The 18,223-nt window shown below is 38.9% G+C and overlaps 1 protein-coding gene across 2 annotated transcripts in view; it reads left to right on the top strand.

Annotated features, from left to right (window-relative positions):
• Positions 1-18,223, top strand: part of LGR4 (leucine rich repeat containing G protein-coupled receptor 4) — a 106,125-nt gene that overhangs the window by 75,417 nt on the left and 12,485 nt on the right. For both annotated transcript variants that reach the window (XM_027578421.2, XM_027578420.2), the window contains 8 exons: positions 3,190-3,261; positions 4,511-4,582; positions 12,398-12,613; positions 13,482-13,553; positions 15,275-15,343; positions 16,461-16,532; positions 16,915-16,986; positions 17,371-17,439. In XM_027578421.2, coding sequence (XP_027434222.1) covers positions 3,190-3,261; positions 4,511-4,582; positions 12,398-12,613; positions 13,482-13,553; positions 15,275-15,343; positions 16,461-16,532; positions 16,915-16,986; positions 17,371-17,439 — 714 coding nt within the window. The remainder of the gene's footprint in view (positions 1-3,189; positions 3,262-4,510; positions 4,583-12,397; positions 12,614-13,481; positions 13,554-15,274; positions 15,344-16,460; positions 16,533-16,914; positions 16,987-17,370; positions 17,440-18,223) is intronic.

The raw sequence follows: 18,223 nt of genomic DNA, 5'->3' as shown, positions 1-18,223 counted from the left end.
TTGATGCATTCCTAAAGGCTCCACGTGATATCTTTATTCTAGTAAGAAACGAAATAATTGTAGTAGTGTACGATAGTGTGCCTTCTTACTCTGCATTATCACCATCTGCTGCATCCTCCACGTGTTTATTTCTCCAGATAGTGGGCTTGTATTTCAGGAGAAATTGCATGCAGAGAGCTCATTTGGTTATTTCTATGAACAATAGGTAGTAGAGAAAGAGAGGATACTTTTTGAAGTTAGGTTACTTTAGTTTTCCCTTGGCTCTCCCTCGGGGCAGAGATTTGGGAAAAGGCAGCAAATATCTTGGCTAATGTGGTTAAACACTCTCTTCTGTTGACAAGTATAGGTAATCAGGCGCTCTGCATTTTGCCACTTCCTTTGTTATTTTATAAAATACTCTTCTTTCATGAGCCCTAGTATAATAAATTGAACTCCTCAAGGAAAGCCCATAGATATGGGGACATTAAAAACTAATATTAGAGACAAAAAATTAAGAATCCTACAACAAGGGATGCCTGGGTGGCTCAGTCGGTTAAGCGTCTGCCTTCGGCTCAGGTCATGATCGCAGGGTCCTGGGATCGAGCTCCACATCGGGCTTCGTGCTTAGCGGGGAGTCTGCTTCTCCCTCTGCCTGCCACTCTGACAGTGCTGCTTGTGCTCTCTCTCTCTCTCTGACAAATAAATAAATTAAAAAAAAAAAAGAATCCTACAACAATTTCAGTCTGTTTATAGTGTTTGTCTTTTAGTAGACCTGAGCTTTTTTTTTTTAATCCTTCTTTTTTAAAAGATTTTAAGTAATCTCTACGTCCAATGTGGGGCTCAAACTTACAACCCTGAGATCAAGAGTTGTTTGCCCTTCCAACTGAGCCAGCCAGGTACCTCCCACTTTTTTAAGATTTTATTTTTGAGTAATCTCTACACCCATCACGGGCCTAGAACTTATAACCCAGAGATCAAGAATCACATGCTCTACCGACTGAACCAGCCAGGCACCCCAGACTTTAAGGCACATCTTTCAGATAACTTGGAAGAACAGTCATAGTCACCTGATTACTTGCAGCCCTGGAGGGGAGAAGGCTATTGCCCCTTATGGTGGAATTCGATTTTTTTTTTTTTTTTAACAATTTGATTTTTTAAAATGTGATCTTTTAAACACTCCCATTTCAGCTGTCAGCATTATCAACTGAATCTTAGTTAGTGAATCTGGCATAGAAAGTCCCCTGAGAGAGCTTGCACCAAGCCTGCCCTAAGGTAGACTGTGGGATGCTATGGCATTGGAATGGCGGGCATTTTTGAGGGGGAAATTCTGAGAAATAAGTTTCTGACTAATGAGTTGTCACGTTGGTGGGTAATAACAGAAGTGTGAGATGCATGCCCTGTTCTGGGCACTGTTTGTACTTGACCTACAAGACTAATGTGCAAGAAACAACTAATAGAATGTAGCTTGTGTTTAATTACGAGTTCTAGGAATTTACACATGAGGCATGTTCATGAGAACTGAAGTCTTCATGGAAGTAACACTGGAGTTGAGTATTCAAGGAGCGAAGGTGAGGTTGTGAGGTGAAGCATTTAAAGACAAGTGGTGACACTGACTAGTCTAGAACCTAGAGGATTGCTAAGGAGAAATAGTTTTAAATATTTTTAACCCTCAGGAGGTATTAAAACTGTCTTTTCCAATCCCTCATTTTACATATGGTGAACCCTAGGAGGTAAAAGGCCAAGAGACTAGTGGTACAAAGTAAGCTATTTTGAGGCTGGATTTTGGGAAGGCTTGAAAGGTGCTAGGGTGCCTTGTGAGATCAAAGTGTGTGGTGAGAGGCTTTTTAGGAGGAATTTCATTTAGGGGCATAAACCCTGTGTTACACCTGTGGTGTTGCCTGAGAAGTCAGTGTTGTGATCCTTGCTACTGAAGAAATAATTCTATATACTCATTCTTGGTTTCTGAGTCCTCTGGTTCTCCACCCGCATCCCGCATCCCCCCCCCCCCCCGCCCCGCCCATACACACCTTCAGGGCACATTTCTGTGTTAATGCTAGGTAAGGATCATATATTGTCCTTTCCAGGGCTATTTGCATTTTAACTGGGACAAAGAGTTCCAGAGAAAATAATGCATCTGAATGGTAGAGTTTCAGACCTCAGTGACTTCAAATGAAGGAGCTTTCCTTGTGTCCCTAAAATCAGGGTGTATAAGAGGAGCGTATTGGAAAGTGGGGTGGGGGCGGAAGTGTAAGAAGAGATGTCCTATGCCTGGCGCTTAGTAGACACTCCTATTTGTTAATGAATGAATGAAACTTTTTAGTGAATTAGTGAATTGATGAATAAGGCTCCGGGGTGCAGGGTACTTGCAGAGAGAAGAGAAAGGAATGAAAAAAGAACCTTTAAAGGAGAAATTAATATGACTTGATGACTATGTGATCCTAAGAAACAAGGAGGGAGAGAGCATTAAAAAAAAATTACAGATAAAAAATCTTGTTGCTTGAGAGAGTACCCCTCGTGAAACCAGGAAACTGGGACAGTCCTGTGCTTAACATATGGGCACACAACTGTCATTTCTAAGTCAGTGCTTGGAAACCTTCCTTCAGTTCACCTGTTTGTATGTATGTGTGTGTGTATGCATATATATATACACATGTGTATGTATGTGTGTGTATATACACACACATGCCTTTGCTTGGAAAATTATGCTTACAGTGACTTTCACTTTTTGCTTCCCTTTTGCACAGAAAATGCCGCCCTTGGTAATGGAGAGATAACAGGCTGACTTGCCTCCAGAAGGCATTCCTCCTTAACAGACTGGTTTGCTCTGATCGGTATAAACACTCCTGCCTGCTGACCAGTGGTCTGTATTTATGAGGCACTTGGAAAACACTGCAAGCTGCAGAGAGTGACCATGAATAGCAAACTTAATTTGGTTTAATGTGTTTTGGCTTGCTTGACCTCACCAGAATAAAAATGTGCCTGTTTGAATTATTGTATTGGGAGTTTAAAAAAAAATTCTAGAGACATTTATCTCATTGGAAGAATCTTGGGATCGCTTTAGCAAAGGTTTAAGTCCATGTTTAATGTCAGATAGACTTGAGAAATGTTTAACATAGAGCCTTAATCACAGATTAGTTTATTGTGAGTTCTGAATTTTTAAGGGCCTAAATTACCTTTTTTTTTTCCTTCTTGCTACTTTTTTCCCCCTAGACGATTGGCTGGCAACGACCTTTCTTTTATCCACCCAAAGGCCTTGTCTGGGTTGAAAGAACTCAAAGTTCTGTAAGTAATGCAATTTTAGAGTTTCACAGCTGGCTGTGTATTTTCTTTTTGCATAGTCAACATGCTTGGAGCTAGGGTAAGCACAGTTTCTTTTAGTTCAGGATTAAAAAGATTTAAGGAGTGGCCAATGGGTAGTGTGGGAGGCGAGGGTTGATTTAGGCAACCTTGGGTCTAGATAACAAAAGTTAAAACTCTAAATAATAGGTGTTCTGACCTTCAGTGCATTACAGTTGAATGTCTTAGGCTTTTTGTCGGGCTAATGGATTGAATCAAAATCATATTTAAGCTTTATTGGTAGAGTTTTGTTTCTACTTATTGTATAGCTGTAAAAACTTTGAATTAGCTGACCCTAAAGGGGAAAAAAGGCTTACAAAAGCTCAAAATGTTAATATCATTTTAAAGCTAAAAGGAATTAAGATGCCTATAATTTACAGAATCTGTGAGGGACCAGGAAGTAAATTCCTGGCAGTGGTTTAGGGGTTTGGACTATGGCAGATTAGGGAACAGGTAAACTGACTGCCAGCCCCATTTCTGCCAGTACTTTGCTGGGTAACCCTCTGCAAGTCACCAGACTTCTCTGGTTCAGGGAGTTCTACGTGGCTTTTACCACTTCATTCTGTGGTTATGATTCATGTCAAGAAGTCATTTTATTAATATGACTAGAAATGGCTTCAGGCAAAAATAATAAAGATTTCATTTTTAGTATTGATCTATGCCTCTCTTCTACAGCTCCTTTTCTGCTCTGGCCCTCCATTCACTGAGGGCATGTCCGTGCTCCCTAAGAGCCCAGGATCTGCTGTCTTCTTGGAAGAATTGCCTTGACCTAATGCCCATATTTCTAGGCTCTGCTTTATTCCAATTTGAAAAGGCACTAGGGATTCCAACAGGTTTGCTTGTTATACCTCTCAGTTAACTTGCTGTGCTTCCTAATTAACATTAACAGTCCCTAGGGTGATGAACATTAATTAGGGTGCCTTAATTCCTGAGAGTGAAACACCCCTGGAAATGTGTATTGCCAGGAGGTCTGTGTGACGAGATGGCTTAGGGATAGCAGCTTAGGTCTCATTTCTGGATTTATAGCAAATGCTTCTTGCTTTTTTGCAGTTTTCTTTCCTTGGGTGCTCTCCACCTTGATCTCTCCCCCTTTTCTGCCATTGGAAATATTTTTTGGATAGAAATGGCTCTGAATTCTTCTAAGAAAAAATAGTAACAAGTGCTTGTTATTCACTAACCAAAAATTTCCTTCCAGAACCCTGCAAAACAATCAGTTGAAAACAGTACCCAGTGAAGCCATTCGAGGACTGAGTGCTTTGCAGTCTTTGTAAGTAGCTTTTTGGTTTTCTGTATTCTTGAATCATTAGTAGACCACTCTGGCTGCTAAAAGTGTAAAGAACTGGAATCCCAGGAAAAGGGGAGATTTAATCTCTCATCTGGGATAAATTGGAGATGGCCAGGTGCTGTTATCAAAATGCCCTTTGGTGAGAGAGAGAAGGAGGTGGTTCAGTTTACTCCCTCTCTTGTCTCAGATGCTGGGAGAAAAGTCACAAGCATACACGGCTAGGTATAATTCCAGGAGCTTTTATATGGCAGGTGATCTTCACCTCTTTAGAATCAGAGTTATGTGTGTACAGAAGTTCTAGTGTCTTGTGCCATGATGGTCCCAGTTACAGAGAGGTTTCTCTTTTAGGCGGTAATGATAATCAGAACAAATTGATTATAATTATTCATCTGTGGACCCTGAACTCACAATGGGGTTGGTAACTTAGTCTCTTGTATTGCCTTCTTCCCAAATTTTTCCTTTTGAGGAGAGTTTGGTTTTATGTGGAGTGTTCAAGATTTCAATTCTTGGTTTTTACCATGTTCAGATGCTTGGTTTTCATTAATTTCAAAAGCTGTTTTTTTTTTTTTTAAGATTTATTTATTTTAGGAAGAGAGGGCGAGCTAGTGGGAGTGAGTAGGGGGAGGGGCAGAGGCAGAGGGAGAGAGAGAAGCCCAAGCAGACTCTCCACTGAGCCTAGAGCCCTGCAAGAGACTCCGTCTCACAAGAGACTCCGTCTCACAACCTGGAGATCATGACCTGAGCCGAAATCAAGAGTCAGATGCTCAACCAACTGAGCCACCCAAGCGCCCCAAAAGTTTTTCATATATCACTTCACTTTGTCCTTTTTTGCGTTCTTTCCCGTGTGTGTGTGTGTGTGTGTGTGTGTGTGTGTGTGTGTGTGTGTGTGTGTGTGTCTGCGTGTATATGAACCTGGAGGACAGTGGTCACTGCTTCCACTGTTTTGATACACAAACCCATACCTCCCTTCCCCCTCCGGCGGGTGGATTAGGTAAGTACCCGCCAATGGTATCACCGGGGCCATGAAAAATCCATGGAAGATTTTGAAGAAACAACCAATTTTTATATTAAATAAACATATTTGTTAATGACTAGAATGAATGTTATAAACTAGTGCTGTTAGGACTACAACTTTAGTTTTTCTCATCTTTGGGACTGGAAGATCCAGTTCCTCTGTCTCAAGGGACATCTTCCGGAAAAAGAGTAAGAAGCACTGAACTGATGCATGTGATTATTGCAATTTACTTTTTGCCAAGATTAGGAAACACTGTTAGTGTTTTTATCAGGCTTGTCTGGTTTGGGATCCCCACTTTGCCACTTACTAGCTGTGTGAAGTTATGCAAGTTATTTAAAATTCTCCATACAGTAGTATGCTCATTACTTGTCATATACTTGAATGCATGAAAAGCACTTGTAACAATATCTGACATGTAGTAGGTGTTCAAGAAACATTTGTGGAATCTGCCAATAGTAATAATGATATATTTTATCAGTGCTTTCTTTCGATTTTTAGTTTACCCAATTTACATAACTAGGTGATGGGAATGTTTGAAAGTAATGAAAAAAGGATTCATTAAAACAAGGAACTTGGTTAGTTTGTCATTCTACTAGAATAACAAATACCAATGTACATTGTTTCAGCTCATGTCCTAATTCCAAATACAGTGGGAGGAAGGTGTAGTTTGTGAAATTGTGGCACTTTGACCACCTGCAATGCAGACCCGTAGGCCATATCCTAGAAGTAATGGTATTTTCTCTTTAAAGGGAAGATCTAGCAAGCTATATTTTTAAAAATTGCCCCAGGAAATTCTCATGTGCATGGAAGTTTTGAGAATCACTCTGAATAAAAACTTGTAATAGTTAGCACATGTACCTGTTCTGGATTACAAAATTAGGTTTTAACTATATCATGTAGTTGTGTAATCTAATCTGTCCCATACGTTTTTTTTGTTGTTGTTGTTGCCCTTTGAAATAACTTTAAATGTATGCTTTTGTAGGACACGCCTATAGTAGAAGACTTGATTGAAAATGATTGAACTGCTTGTCTCTGCTTGCTGATGTAAAACCATTTTTTAAAAAGCTTTTATTTATTTATTTGACACAGAGAGAGTGAGAGAGGGAACACATGCAGAGGGAGTGGGAGAGGGAGAAGCAGGCTTCCAATGGAGCCCAATGCGGGGCTTGATCCCAGGACCCTGGGACCATGACCTGAGCCGAAGGCAGACGCCTAATGACTGAGCCACCGAGGCACCCCTAAAACCATTTTTTTAAAGATTTTATTTATTTATTTGACAGAGCACAAGCAGGGGGAGTGGCAGAGGGAGAAGCAGGCTCCCCGCTGAGCAGGGAGCCTGATGTGGGACTCAAAAGCAGGCTCCCCGCTGAGCAGGGAGCCCGATGTGGGACTCGATCCCAGGACCCTGAGATCATGACCTGAGCTGAAGGCAGATGCTTAACCAACTGAGCCACCCAGGTGCCCCTATAAAACCATTTTTAACTGCACCCAAAACACATCACTGGAAAAGATTACCTTTTCATTTAGATTAGATAATCTCCTAGTTAATGTGAAAATAAAAACATATACTAATAAAGGGGTGCCTGGGTGGCTCAGTTGATTGGGTGTCTGACTCTTGATTTAGGCTCAGGTCATGATCTTGGGGTCGTGAGATCAAGCCCCATGTCACGCTCTGTGCTCAGCATGGAGTTTGCTGGAGATTCTCTCCCTCTCCCTCTGCCCCTGCTTGCGTGCGCTCTCATTCTCTCTCAAATAAATAAATCTTTAAAAAAATACGTACTATAAAGCATATTATACACTGTAGAGGTTAAACTTTAAAATGTATCTAAGGTCATAAAAAAGGAGTATCCGACGCATTCACCATTTAATTTCTAATTTATTTTTTAATTTTAATTTTTATTTTTTTAAAGATTTATTTATTTGAGAGAAAGAGAGAGTAAGAGAGAGAGACAGCAACGAGCAGGGTGAGGGGCAGAGGGAGAAGCAGGCTCTCCGCTGAGTGGGGAGCCAGATGCAGGGCTCGATCCTGGGACTCTGGGATCATGACCTGAGCCAAAGGCAGACGCTTAACTGACTGAGCCACCCAGAAGCCCCTAATTTCTAGTTTAAATAGAAGTTTAATTTAAGGTAGAAATATATTAAATAGCTACTTTTGCCACAAGGCCAAGTTGTGGAACATAGGATTCATTATTTGCCTTAACTACTTGAGTAGAGTCTCAGTAGACTCCAGTGTATCAACTGGAATGAGTTCCTTCATAGACATGTGACTGTGTCACCTCTACACCATTTCTGACCTTGGACAGATGTACACAGAGGGAGTCCTTTTACCTCCCTCAGAGCCAAATTCATTAGATATTTTAAATAGTCATTTTCTTGTGCTTCTTCAGAATTCATTTTACTTCAAGAACTTCATACAGAATTGTTCTCATTTCCCAACACTAAAATGATCAAAATATTCAGTCCTTTTATCTAGTTGGAAGGTTGAAAAAGACAAAGCTAAAATCTTTTGGGTTTTAGAACAGAAAAACTACTAAGAACACATACAAATAGATTGTGGTCAATAAGCACATTAACGTCCACATGACATTTATTGATAATTTAGATGATTTAAAGTGTTTTTCACAGTAGGTTTCTCCCTCTTAAATAATATTTTAAAAAAAGGATGTTGTGCTCATCATTCATGGAGCGAATTGCATAGTTTAAATTATCTCCAAAATTGGGATGGGGGTGGGGGTGGAGAGGAATCAAAGCAAACCATTTTTTTTTAAAAAGGGCATTGGGATGTTTTTATCTGCATCAGAAATACAAGGAGCTAAGTGTCAGGCCTGTTTTACTTAAAAAGGAAATGTACATGGGTTTGTTAGCATAGTGGGTGTAGCAGTCAAGTTAGATACCATTGAAATTCTGTCCCGGTGTAAAACAGTCTTATCGGCACTTGTTCAGTTTGCAAATCTGATCTTCAGACCCGAGTTAGAAGAAAGATTTCCTTGTGGTTCTGTAGTGCTTATAAGGAGCAAAGTTCGTTTGGGGTTGAAATTGACCAGAAGTGGTTTGATGCCGAGGGTGTGAGGATGACTATAAAACCTGAAAGTGAATTGTCAATGTTAGTACAAAGGTAGCACAACAGCCTTCCACAAAGCCACGAAAATGGCTAAAGCATTATCTGAACAGGCTATTAAAATGACATGTCAGGATTTGCTCCACTGGATTCTTTTCCCCTTAAATTGGATCACACTTCTATTGAATGGTAAAGGATGATTTCAAAGACTAAATTTCCTAGGTTTTCCACAATAATGTATTATCTTAACAATTTATACTTGAAACTGGTAACAAAATATAATATTATTATATATACATTACTGGTAAGTTAGAAGTAGAGAGAAAAAGGGAAAGCTTTTGATTACACAGAATAGATGTTGATAACAGACATTCATCAGTGAAATCTGCATATGGGATTATTTGTTATTGTAATTTCATTTAGGGCAAGGAAAAAAGTATCGAGTCTCAGTAAGATATAAAACAGGCTTTTGAGAATAGGGAAGAGAAGCACATTTTAAAGACAAAAATAGTAAGGGAATTCAGTTAATACAATGTTAACCCTTTAACAACTAAAGTACACTTAAAGTAATAGTTCTTTCTTGCCAGATGGCGTTTCAAGGGTAGATTACATTAAACAAGCCCACGTTATCTACCCACGTGAGATATCTGATGCTTTTCATGCATCTACTGAACCAGTGATAGTATTTTCTTGGTCTCTTAGTTAGGATGAATATTAAATGTGTAGGTTATTGGTACAAAGCCGTAATTCTAAGACAGTTTCTCTGTGAAACATTCATCTTGGTGTAGGGGCAAACTCTTTACATTTATGAGTGTACCCCTAACATCCGCATGTGAATTGAGGTGTAAAGATTAACCACTGAGTCACCACAAATCCTTTGCCTCATTTAGCTTCTTATTTAAGTGTCTCATTTTTCCAGAGTTCTTCCTTTTGATCTCTTACTTATGGGTGACTTTACAATTTGGGGAAGTTTTTAGCACAGGGGAAATCGTGTGTTTATTGTTGTATTACTATTTTGCACAGAAGGTAGTTTCATTGGGCGCCTGAGTGGCTCAGTCGGTTAAGCGACTGCCTTCGGCTTGGGTCATGATCCCGGGGTCCTGGGATCGAGTCCCACATCGGCTCCCTGCTCTGCAAGGAGCCTGCTTCTCCCTCTCCCACTCCCCCTGTTTGTGTTCCCTCTCTCGCTGTGTCTCTCTCTGTCAAATAAATAAATAAAATCTTTTAAAAAAAAAAAAGAAGAAGATAGTTTCATTACTATCTTAGCTCAAAACCTGCCTGGATATCTTGCCCTAATCAAAGGCCATCTCTTTTCTATGAGTACATGGTACAGAATTCTGCAGGAGCATAAGTGGTGTATATAATACTGAAATTATGCTTAAAAGGTACAGATAGCTATCTTTATAGTATTTTACCACATCTTAATGAAACGCTTTTATAGAGAGGGCTTAATTTCAGTAGAGTGTTGTGTGCATATGTGGGCGAGCCTTGCTCATTATTTTGTTGAATATGAATGCACATTATCATCAATAAGATAACATAAGCAATTTAAACTTTTGAACTGCTCTAATGCTGAGAAACTGGAAAGGGACTTCAGTTTGTACAATTAAGGTACAATCCAAACCCCTTGCCTGGCCTACCAGGTCTATATAACTTGGTCCCTGTTTGCATCCCCTATGTCTCGCTGGACCCTCCACACCTTCCACTTGTGTTCTGATCACTGATCTTCTGGGAGTTGCTGGGACCACACCGCACTGGTTTCTGCTGAATCTCTGCCCTCTGGATTTCAGTTTGAATAGCACCTTTTTAGAGGTGCTTTTCCTGACCAGTGCATTTTAAGTAGCTACCCTTCCCCCTTAGTCCCTGTTGGTCTTTATCTCATGACCCTGTTTATTTATTTCATAGCACTTCTTAAGTTAATGTGTTAATCACTTTTAAAGTGTATTGTATTGTGGGTCATTCTCCTTTAGAATGTCAGTCTCATGAGGATAGGCCACGTGTATGTGTTCATCATTTTTATCTTTTGTGCCTAACAAGATGCTCAGTTTAGATGTGTTGAATGAATTGCAGATAATTAAATCAACTACAAGTAGAATTTAATTGCATTAAATATTTAGTTACATTATATGGTTGATTATATGTCCAGTGTCTCTCTTTCCCTGAGTGGGAGTTCCTCAAGATTGTGTATGCGTGTGTGTGTGTGTGTGTGTGTGTGTGTGTGTGTGTGTGAGAGAGAGAGAGAGAGAGAGAGAGAGAGAAAGAATAATACCCACACATTAAAGCAAATCTCCTAAGCAGCTCCATAGCCAGGACTTTGCCAGTCTGTATATAAAGGATGCTTGTCTCTTCTCAGGGATGGGTGCTAGAGAGTCTAAGGAATAAACAGCCTAAAAATGTCTGTTCCTAAATGAATTCTTAAGTTAGCTGCTCAGTTCCCTGTGCTGTCCTCTTTAGTGCTTATCTCGACTTTATCAAAAAGAAGCTACCATCAGATTCTCACCAGGACCAAGGGTCTTTAACCCCTGCTAATCTGAGGCTAGAGCAGGTGGTTAGGTGCAGGGCTCAGCATTTGCCTGGAGGGGAAAGGGGCAATTATGGCAGACCTGAAGCTGGAGCAGCGTAAGGCAACAGAAGGCATAGGCACCCCTCTAAAAGTCAGAAATTCCTGATCTCGACAGCTGCCAAAATCCATGTCTTTAAAAATATGCTGTCATTTTGACTTTTCACATTTTTGGTGTTCCCTGATTTTCACCAAAGAAGTCCACACCTGAAAGGTATGAATTTAAGTAGTGAAGTTATATCATCAAGGGATTCATGAAGACAGTTGTGATTTGCCTGGCCTTCATCATATTAATATCAGGTTGTCTTTGTGTCAAAAAGGGATTATTCCAACAATTATGCCCAATTACACTGATAATAATACTTAGGACATTATTTTCCAGATTTTTAGATGGGGATTTAATTTTAAGTGTGAGTAATCCTATTAGCAAGGTGTCTTTAATTTCAGAATTTTGGGAAAAATTTAAAGAAACCCTAAGGCCACAATAACATTGACCAGAGTAGCTGTTTAATTTTTCCTGTGGACAGTTTGTCTTTTCTTAGTAACTGTTAATTTTGAACTTGGTGCTAAGAGAAGAGGAGAGGGTTATTTGACCAGTACATGACACCTATAGTTTTAACTTGGCTGGTGGTGTAATAATGATTGTTAATAATCTCTTGCTGTAAACATTTTTTGGGGGTAAATATTTCCTTATTTTTTCCCCTCAGTTCCAAGTCAAAATAGCGGTTAAATTTAATATCAGATATTAGTTGTGATGTAAAATTTTAAGGACAGTAGCTTATTTACTCAGCTTAGTTTCTTCTCTTTTTTTGTACTTTTGATTTAAATAGATTCTGAAACATAAAATTCTAGCTTGAACTTTCTGAGTTTTCTTTAAAAAAAAAAATCGTCTTGCTATAGTTACTCTTAGCCAAAGACTCTTGAGAGACTGAGATTTGCATTCATCCCTTTGTTATGTAGGAAGGGAAAGAACGGACTTCCACACTATGGTCTTAGTAAAGTTGTTAGAGTTTATGAGACTTTCTAGAGAAATTGAAGACATAAGGACTGCCATGACTGGTTATTTTGGTAACTCCTTTCTGTTTTGAAAACTGAGAGTTGTGTGTGATTTGGCTCATTCTGCTAGAATTCGTTCCTGAACATGGTTGTTTCTGTTTCTGTCAGGCGTTTGGATGCCAACCATATTACCTCAGTCCCCGAGGACAGTTTTGAGGGGCTCGCTCAGTTACGACATCTGTGGCTGGATGACAACAGCTTGACGGAGGTGCCCGTGCATCCCCTCAGCAATCTGCCGACTCTGCAGGCACTGACCTTGGCTCTCAACAAAATCTCAAGCATCCCTGACTATGCATTTACCAATCTTTCAAGCCTGGTAGTTCTGTAAGTATCCGTCCCTTTAAATACCATATGTTTGTGTGAATTAGCGGCCAAAAGCAGATTTCTTGTGACAAATTATTATGAAAGTACCACATTTTTGATTATGCTTCCGAAGAGATACCTGTTTGGGGAAGTTGCCTTTTTTTTTTTTTTTTAAACAAAATTGGATGTGCTGACTTTTAAAAATACAAGATAGGATAATTAAAAAATTAACATCCAATCACTGTTGAATCTTTCTAAGATATGTGGCCTTTTGTAATCATAAGAAGAAATTGGGACACTCAGCAAATACTTGGACAGCTTTTACTTGTGTACCAGCAATGCATTCAGTGTTAAAAGAAGGGGCATTATTTTCAGGAGCTCACAGAAAATAAGTTTCAGTGATATTTCATTTTTTGACCAGTTTGTCTGCTCAAAGAGTATATAATTCTCTGTGTTTTAATCTTTGAAAACTTGGACATAAAAAAATGGCATTTCTTTTAAAATCTGTTACTCACTCTCACTGGTGTAAAGTGATGTGCTTCCCTCCATGCTGGTTCCCTCACTTCCTCACAGGGGGAGCTCACCAAAAATGTCACTTCACAGAGTGAAAGGCTCACCAGAGCTTTTCTTCTGATATGGGTAAATAGTAAAGAATCTTCAATATGCGTACCATTTTTCCACGAGAGATCCTTTCCTTTTCCATTGGCATTCCATGTTCAGTGAATCCGAGTCTGTGTAGCCTAGATCAAGAGATACGTGCTATTTGTTGTTCATTAGTCAAAGGCTGAAATGTTTACATGGTTCCTTTAAAAGCCAATTTAGACGCATAAAACATTATAATAGTTGCTGTTGGGTGATGTAAAAGTCATTTCGATGCTTTTTTCCATAGGCATCTTCATAACAATAAAATTAAAAACTTGGGTCAGCACTGTTTCGATGGACTAGATAACCTGGAGACCTTGTAAGTTGATTTGTATTTCAGATGGTTACGTTGTGATATTGATGGAATTTTGTATTTCCTTGCAGAAAAGGGAAAAATAATGGTCTTGAGTTCAATTCACTATTATTTGGCTTAAATACATGACTAAATTCTTGCCATCAAATAACACAGTTAGGAATACTAATCTCAGTTTATGGCTAAAAATGGTGCACAAGTTTAGACTTGATATTTCTTTCAAAAGTACGTGTAAAATGCAGCTCAATCTGCCGGGCTGTCTGTCTACTTTCTCAAAAATTTTGGTTTTGTTAAAATGTATGACAGTTTTGGAACATTGAACCTTATAAAATTAATTCTGGGAAAAAAATCTTTTTTTGTTTTTTTCCATGATTTCATTTGCCTTACTGAATTATTAACCCTAGGTTTAAATATTTTCTCTGCTTTCTTATATGCTAAATGAAATAAACTTTTCCATTTTGCTTAGGATACTTATTATTGTTATTCATACTAGTTAAAGTATTTGGGAATACTGGCTGTTTCAACTGTGCATTGCACCACTGAGCAAAGACATCGTGCAGCTACGTGTAATTAAGAGTAGGATCTTTATTAGAAGATTTATAGTATTTGCTATTGTGGTATAATAAATAACTCAGAAAATGTCCCAATTAGTTGGGTTAGTAATATTTGATTGGGATGCTCAGGGTTTGTAGTATTTTGTTAAACTGACTATTCTGGTTAGTTGTCAGTTAATGAGAAGACTTAAAATCTTTTAGTTCTTTATTAATCTACTTTCCTGTCTAAACAACCAAAGGATAATGAACATCAATGGCTATTTGAAGGTTGAAGCTCTTGAAGAAGATAGTTCCCAGCTCAGTTCTCCTTTACTAAGTATATAAATACCAGTGTACCAGAAGACCAGATGGATCTTCTGATACTAGACTATCTATACTCTTCCAATTATATGAAAATGAAACCTCTTCTTCCCAGCTAAATTTTTATTTGCCATTTTTCTTTCTATGTAGAAAAGAAAAACAAAATAGGTGCCTAAAGAGCTGGGCCTTTGATTTTATGTTACTCTCATTCTGAAATCAACCATGATAATCATATGCCAACATGCTATTTAGGTTATAAAAGAAAACTTAAACACTCAGAATTAAGACTTTTTAGTACAGATCAAGATCATTGTGGCCTTTCTGTCTCCTAATTAATGTAACATCTTCAACAAATTATAACCTGCTTCAAAACAATAATTGTGGGAAGCCATCCTGGTCCTTCCCCTTGTTCATACTTATCTCTGGTCATCCACCTGATAGTAGGGCTGAGGTCAGCTGCCCTCATGCCAGAATTTCAGGAAGTCACTCCAAACCCCAAACAGAAACCTTGGTTACAGGCTATTGTCATTCATAAATGGATATTCCATAAATTCTGTTTTATGGTGAATTTCCTGAGAAATGTCATTCAGATGACTTGTTTATTTAATGCATGAATAATATGTGATTGAGAATTCCTTGGCCTTGTAAAATGAACTTAAAACAGTCATAGATGAATTATGATTCTTTTTTTCTATTCAGTATTCTATGAAAAGGTGTAAGGTAAACCACAGGGTTTTAAATGGCCCTATGGTTGGTGAGGAGAGATTACCATCCAGAAGATGTGATTTTTTTAGGAATACATTCGTACCAAAATGCCTCATAAATTGTGAGTACTCTTTAGTGTTCTTACATGTTTCCCCCTTTTTTTCCTAGGGACTTGAATTATAATAACTTGGGGGAATTTCCTCAGGCTATTAAGGCCCTTCCTAGCCTAAAAGAACTGTGAGTATTGTTTTGCTCTCTCTTTGCCTTAGTATCCTTTGAACTCATCACTTAATGTTCTGACAGTGAGATTTGAAAACTTTGCTCCATTACATATATCACAATACACAGACACACACAGACACACATCTGATTATACAGACTGGATTATGTTAGCGCAGACAGTTTTGAGCCTAGATTTCTGTACTCGGCTCCATACTGCTGAAACAAGAGCCATAATGTATGGTCCTTGCCAGTTAGGAGCTTGGAGACTTACTGGCACTGGGGGGGCTGACCACGTAAGACAGAGAGCAGTTGCTAGGTAGAAATAAGTGCTAAATGAATCATTCCAGAAAAAGACCTCACTGAGAACTGGGGTCATTGGAAAAGGTAGTGTTAAAGAGAAAGAATTTGACTGGAGTTAAAAGGATAGATATGTGTGTGTGTGTATTTATTGTAAAGATTTTATTTATTTGAGAGAGAGAGCATGCATGCACATGAATTGGGGGAGGGGCAGAGGGAGAGAGAGAATCTCAGGCAGACTCCACGCCCAGTGCAGAGCCAGATGCAGGGCTCGATCTCACAACCCTGAGATCATGACCTGGGCCACCCAGGCTCACAACCCTGAGATCACTTAACCAGCTGAGCCACCTAGGCACCCAAAAGGGTGGAAATATTTAAATAAATGAAAGGCTAAGGGAGCATTTGAGATGTTGGCTTTGTCAAGGGCAGAGATAGGAATGTACATGGCATCACGGGGCTGGTGTGTCATGCCTTGACAGTAAATACTCTGAAATGCATTGCTTAAGAACTAAATGCAGGTGACGGAGGAATATGGAGGTTAAAAATCACCTTATGATTCTCACTCATGGTCTAAAGTTCTTTGTTGACAAAGCAACCGCTCAGCGTGTATGAGAGACTTGAGAGATACCAGGTTAAGCCGTGGGTTTAAGAAGAATTAGGAAATGGTGCTGGAAAGGATGAGATGGAACTAAAACTTCAGTTTCCTCACACTTTTGGAATTTTCATGTAGTTATCAGTTGTGTTTCACATAATACTGAACAGGGCTAGATATTCAGGTTTTAATTTATTTCAAAGGGGACATGTGTTTCAAAATATTTTTCTCCTCCCTCTTTAGGTTATTTCATAGTAATTCTATTTCTGTTATCCCTGACGGAGCATTTGACGGCAATCCACTCTTAAGAACTATGTAAGTAGTTTTGAAGGTTTTTTTTTTTTTTAAGATTTTTTGTTTATGAGAGAGAGAGAGAATGAGAGAGAGCATAAGTTGGGGGAGGGTCAGAGGGAGAAACAGACTCCCCGCTGAGCAGGGATCCTGATGTGGGACTCAATCCTGAGACTCTAGGATCATGACCTGAGCTGAAGGCAGTCGCTTAACCAACTGAGCCACCCAGGCACCCCTGAAGGTTTGTTTTAATATAGAATCATGTAAAGCATGTCTGTATGATGCCAGACATCTCGATGAAGAATGGAAATTTAGGCTTTTAGATATATGGACTTGTGAACATAAATGTAGTGTTGGACGGCTTGTGAACATAGGAAAACTTTACTTTTTTTGGGTATTTTTACAGACATTTGTATGATAATCCTCTGTCTTTTGTGGGGAACTCAGCATTTCACAATTTATCTGATCTGCATTCCTTGTAAGTATTATACAAATTTTGTTTTTTTAAATTTTTACTTATTTTTTAGTATTATACAAATTTTAAAACATACCTGAATATTTGTGCAGTTGCTTTAATAGAAAACTAGAATGTATTATTGTAGCTCCAGAAGACAAAAATCTTTTATTTTTTTTTTCCCTTGGGCGAAAGTCCAAAGGACAATTCTGAAGATTTATGATGGTTCTTATTTATGTGAATACTTGGCTTAATTTTCACAGTTTCAGGTACATTCAAGAATTGAAACTGATTTTATTTTTAGGTATACTAGTACTGTAATTTTAAAGTATTCAAAAAATAAAATGAAAATATTATCCATGAAAATTCTTTATTTTAAATTATGTTTTCTCTCCCAATTTCTTAAAGAGTCATTCGAGGTGCAAGCATGGTACAGCAGTTCCCCAATCTGACTGGAACTGTCCATCTGGAGAGTCTGTAAGTGCAGATCTTTGAAGAGGGATAGTGTAAATATAACGTGCAGGCCTGTCGGCAGGGTGCCAGTGCTTTTTGGCGATGATGCTGGGTTTGTGTTGATTCCTGTAATCTCTCTTTGTGAATAGCATGCGTGGAGATGGATATATATTGGGTTTGGATTCAGTCAGCTCAGGTAGAGGATAGCCTGGTATATGGATATTTTATCTGAAAAGTTCACTGAAAATGTAAGGCAGTAAGTAAATGCCAAATGCGAAGCAGTGATTTAGGAATTCAGAAGTGGGGCAACTGATATAGATAGAGTATTGGAGAAAGCTTTAGGGAGGCGGTGTAATGTTTTCAAAATTGAATACTGTCAGGTTTCCCAGAGCTGGGGCTTTCATTTAGAAAGGCAGGATTTAGTAAAATGGGGAATACTGAAAATTTCCTCAGGGATGGAATACAGATGCTCACATATAGCTAGAATTCCATGTGTTTAATGGAATGCAGTGTGATATGGAGAAATTTAGAAAATCATTTGGGTCACAGTTTTAAAATGGCAACCATTAAACGTTGAACTTTTGGTTATGGCAAATCTTCCCAGTGGATGGTCTGTGAATGGGGTACAGATGGATCCAAGCTCTTGCTGACCTCAGCCCTCCAGACAGCCAGAAAGAGCCTGAGGTGGCTAAGGGTCTCCAGCCACAAGGAGCCTTACCAGAGTAGGTCACATAAATGTTATGATTTTCACATGTGTCAAGATGTCAGGAAAAAGGGATCAGGAAGCACTGGGCTCAGGAGTTTAAAC

The sequence above is a fragment of the Zalophus californianus genome, chromosome 11 (assembly GCF_009762305.2).
Source record: "Zalophus californianus isolate mZalCal1 chromosome 11, mZalCal1.pri.v2, whole genome shotgun sequence".
NCBI lineage: Eukaryota > Metazoa > Chordata > Mammalia > Carnivora > Otariidae > Zalophus > Zalophus californianus.
Note: the sequence above shows the minus strand (reverse complement) of the source record. Positions and strands in the feature narration are given on the sequence as shown.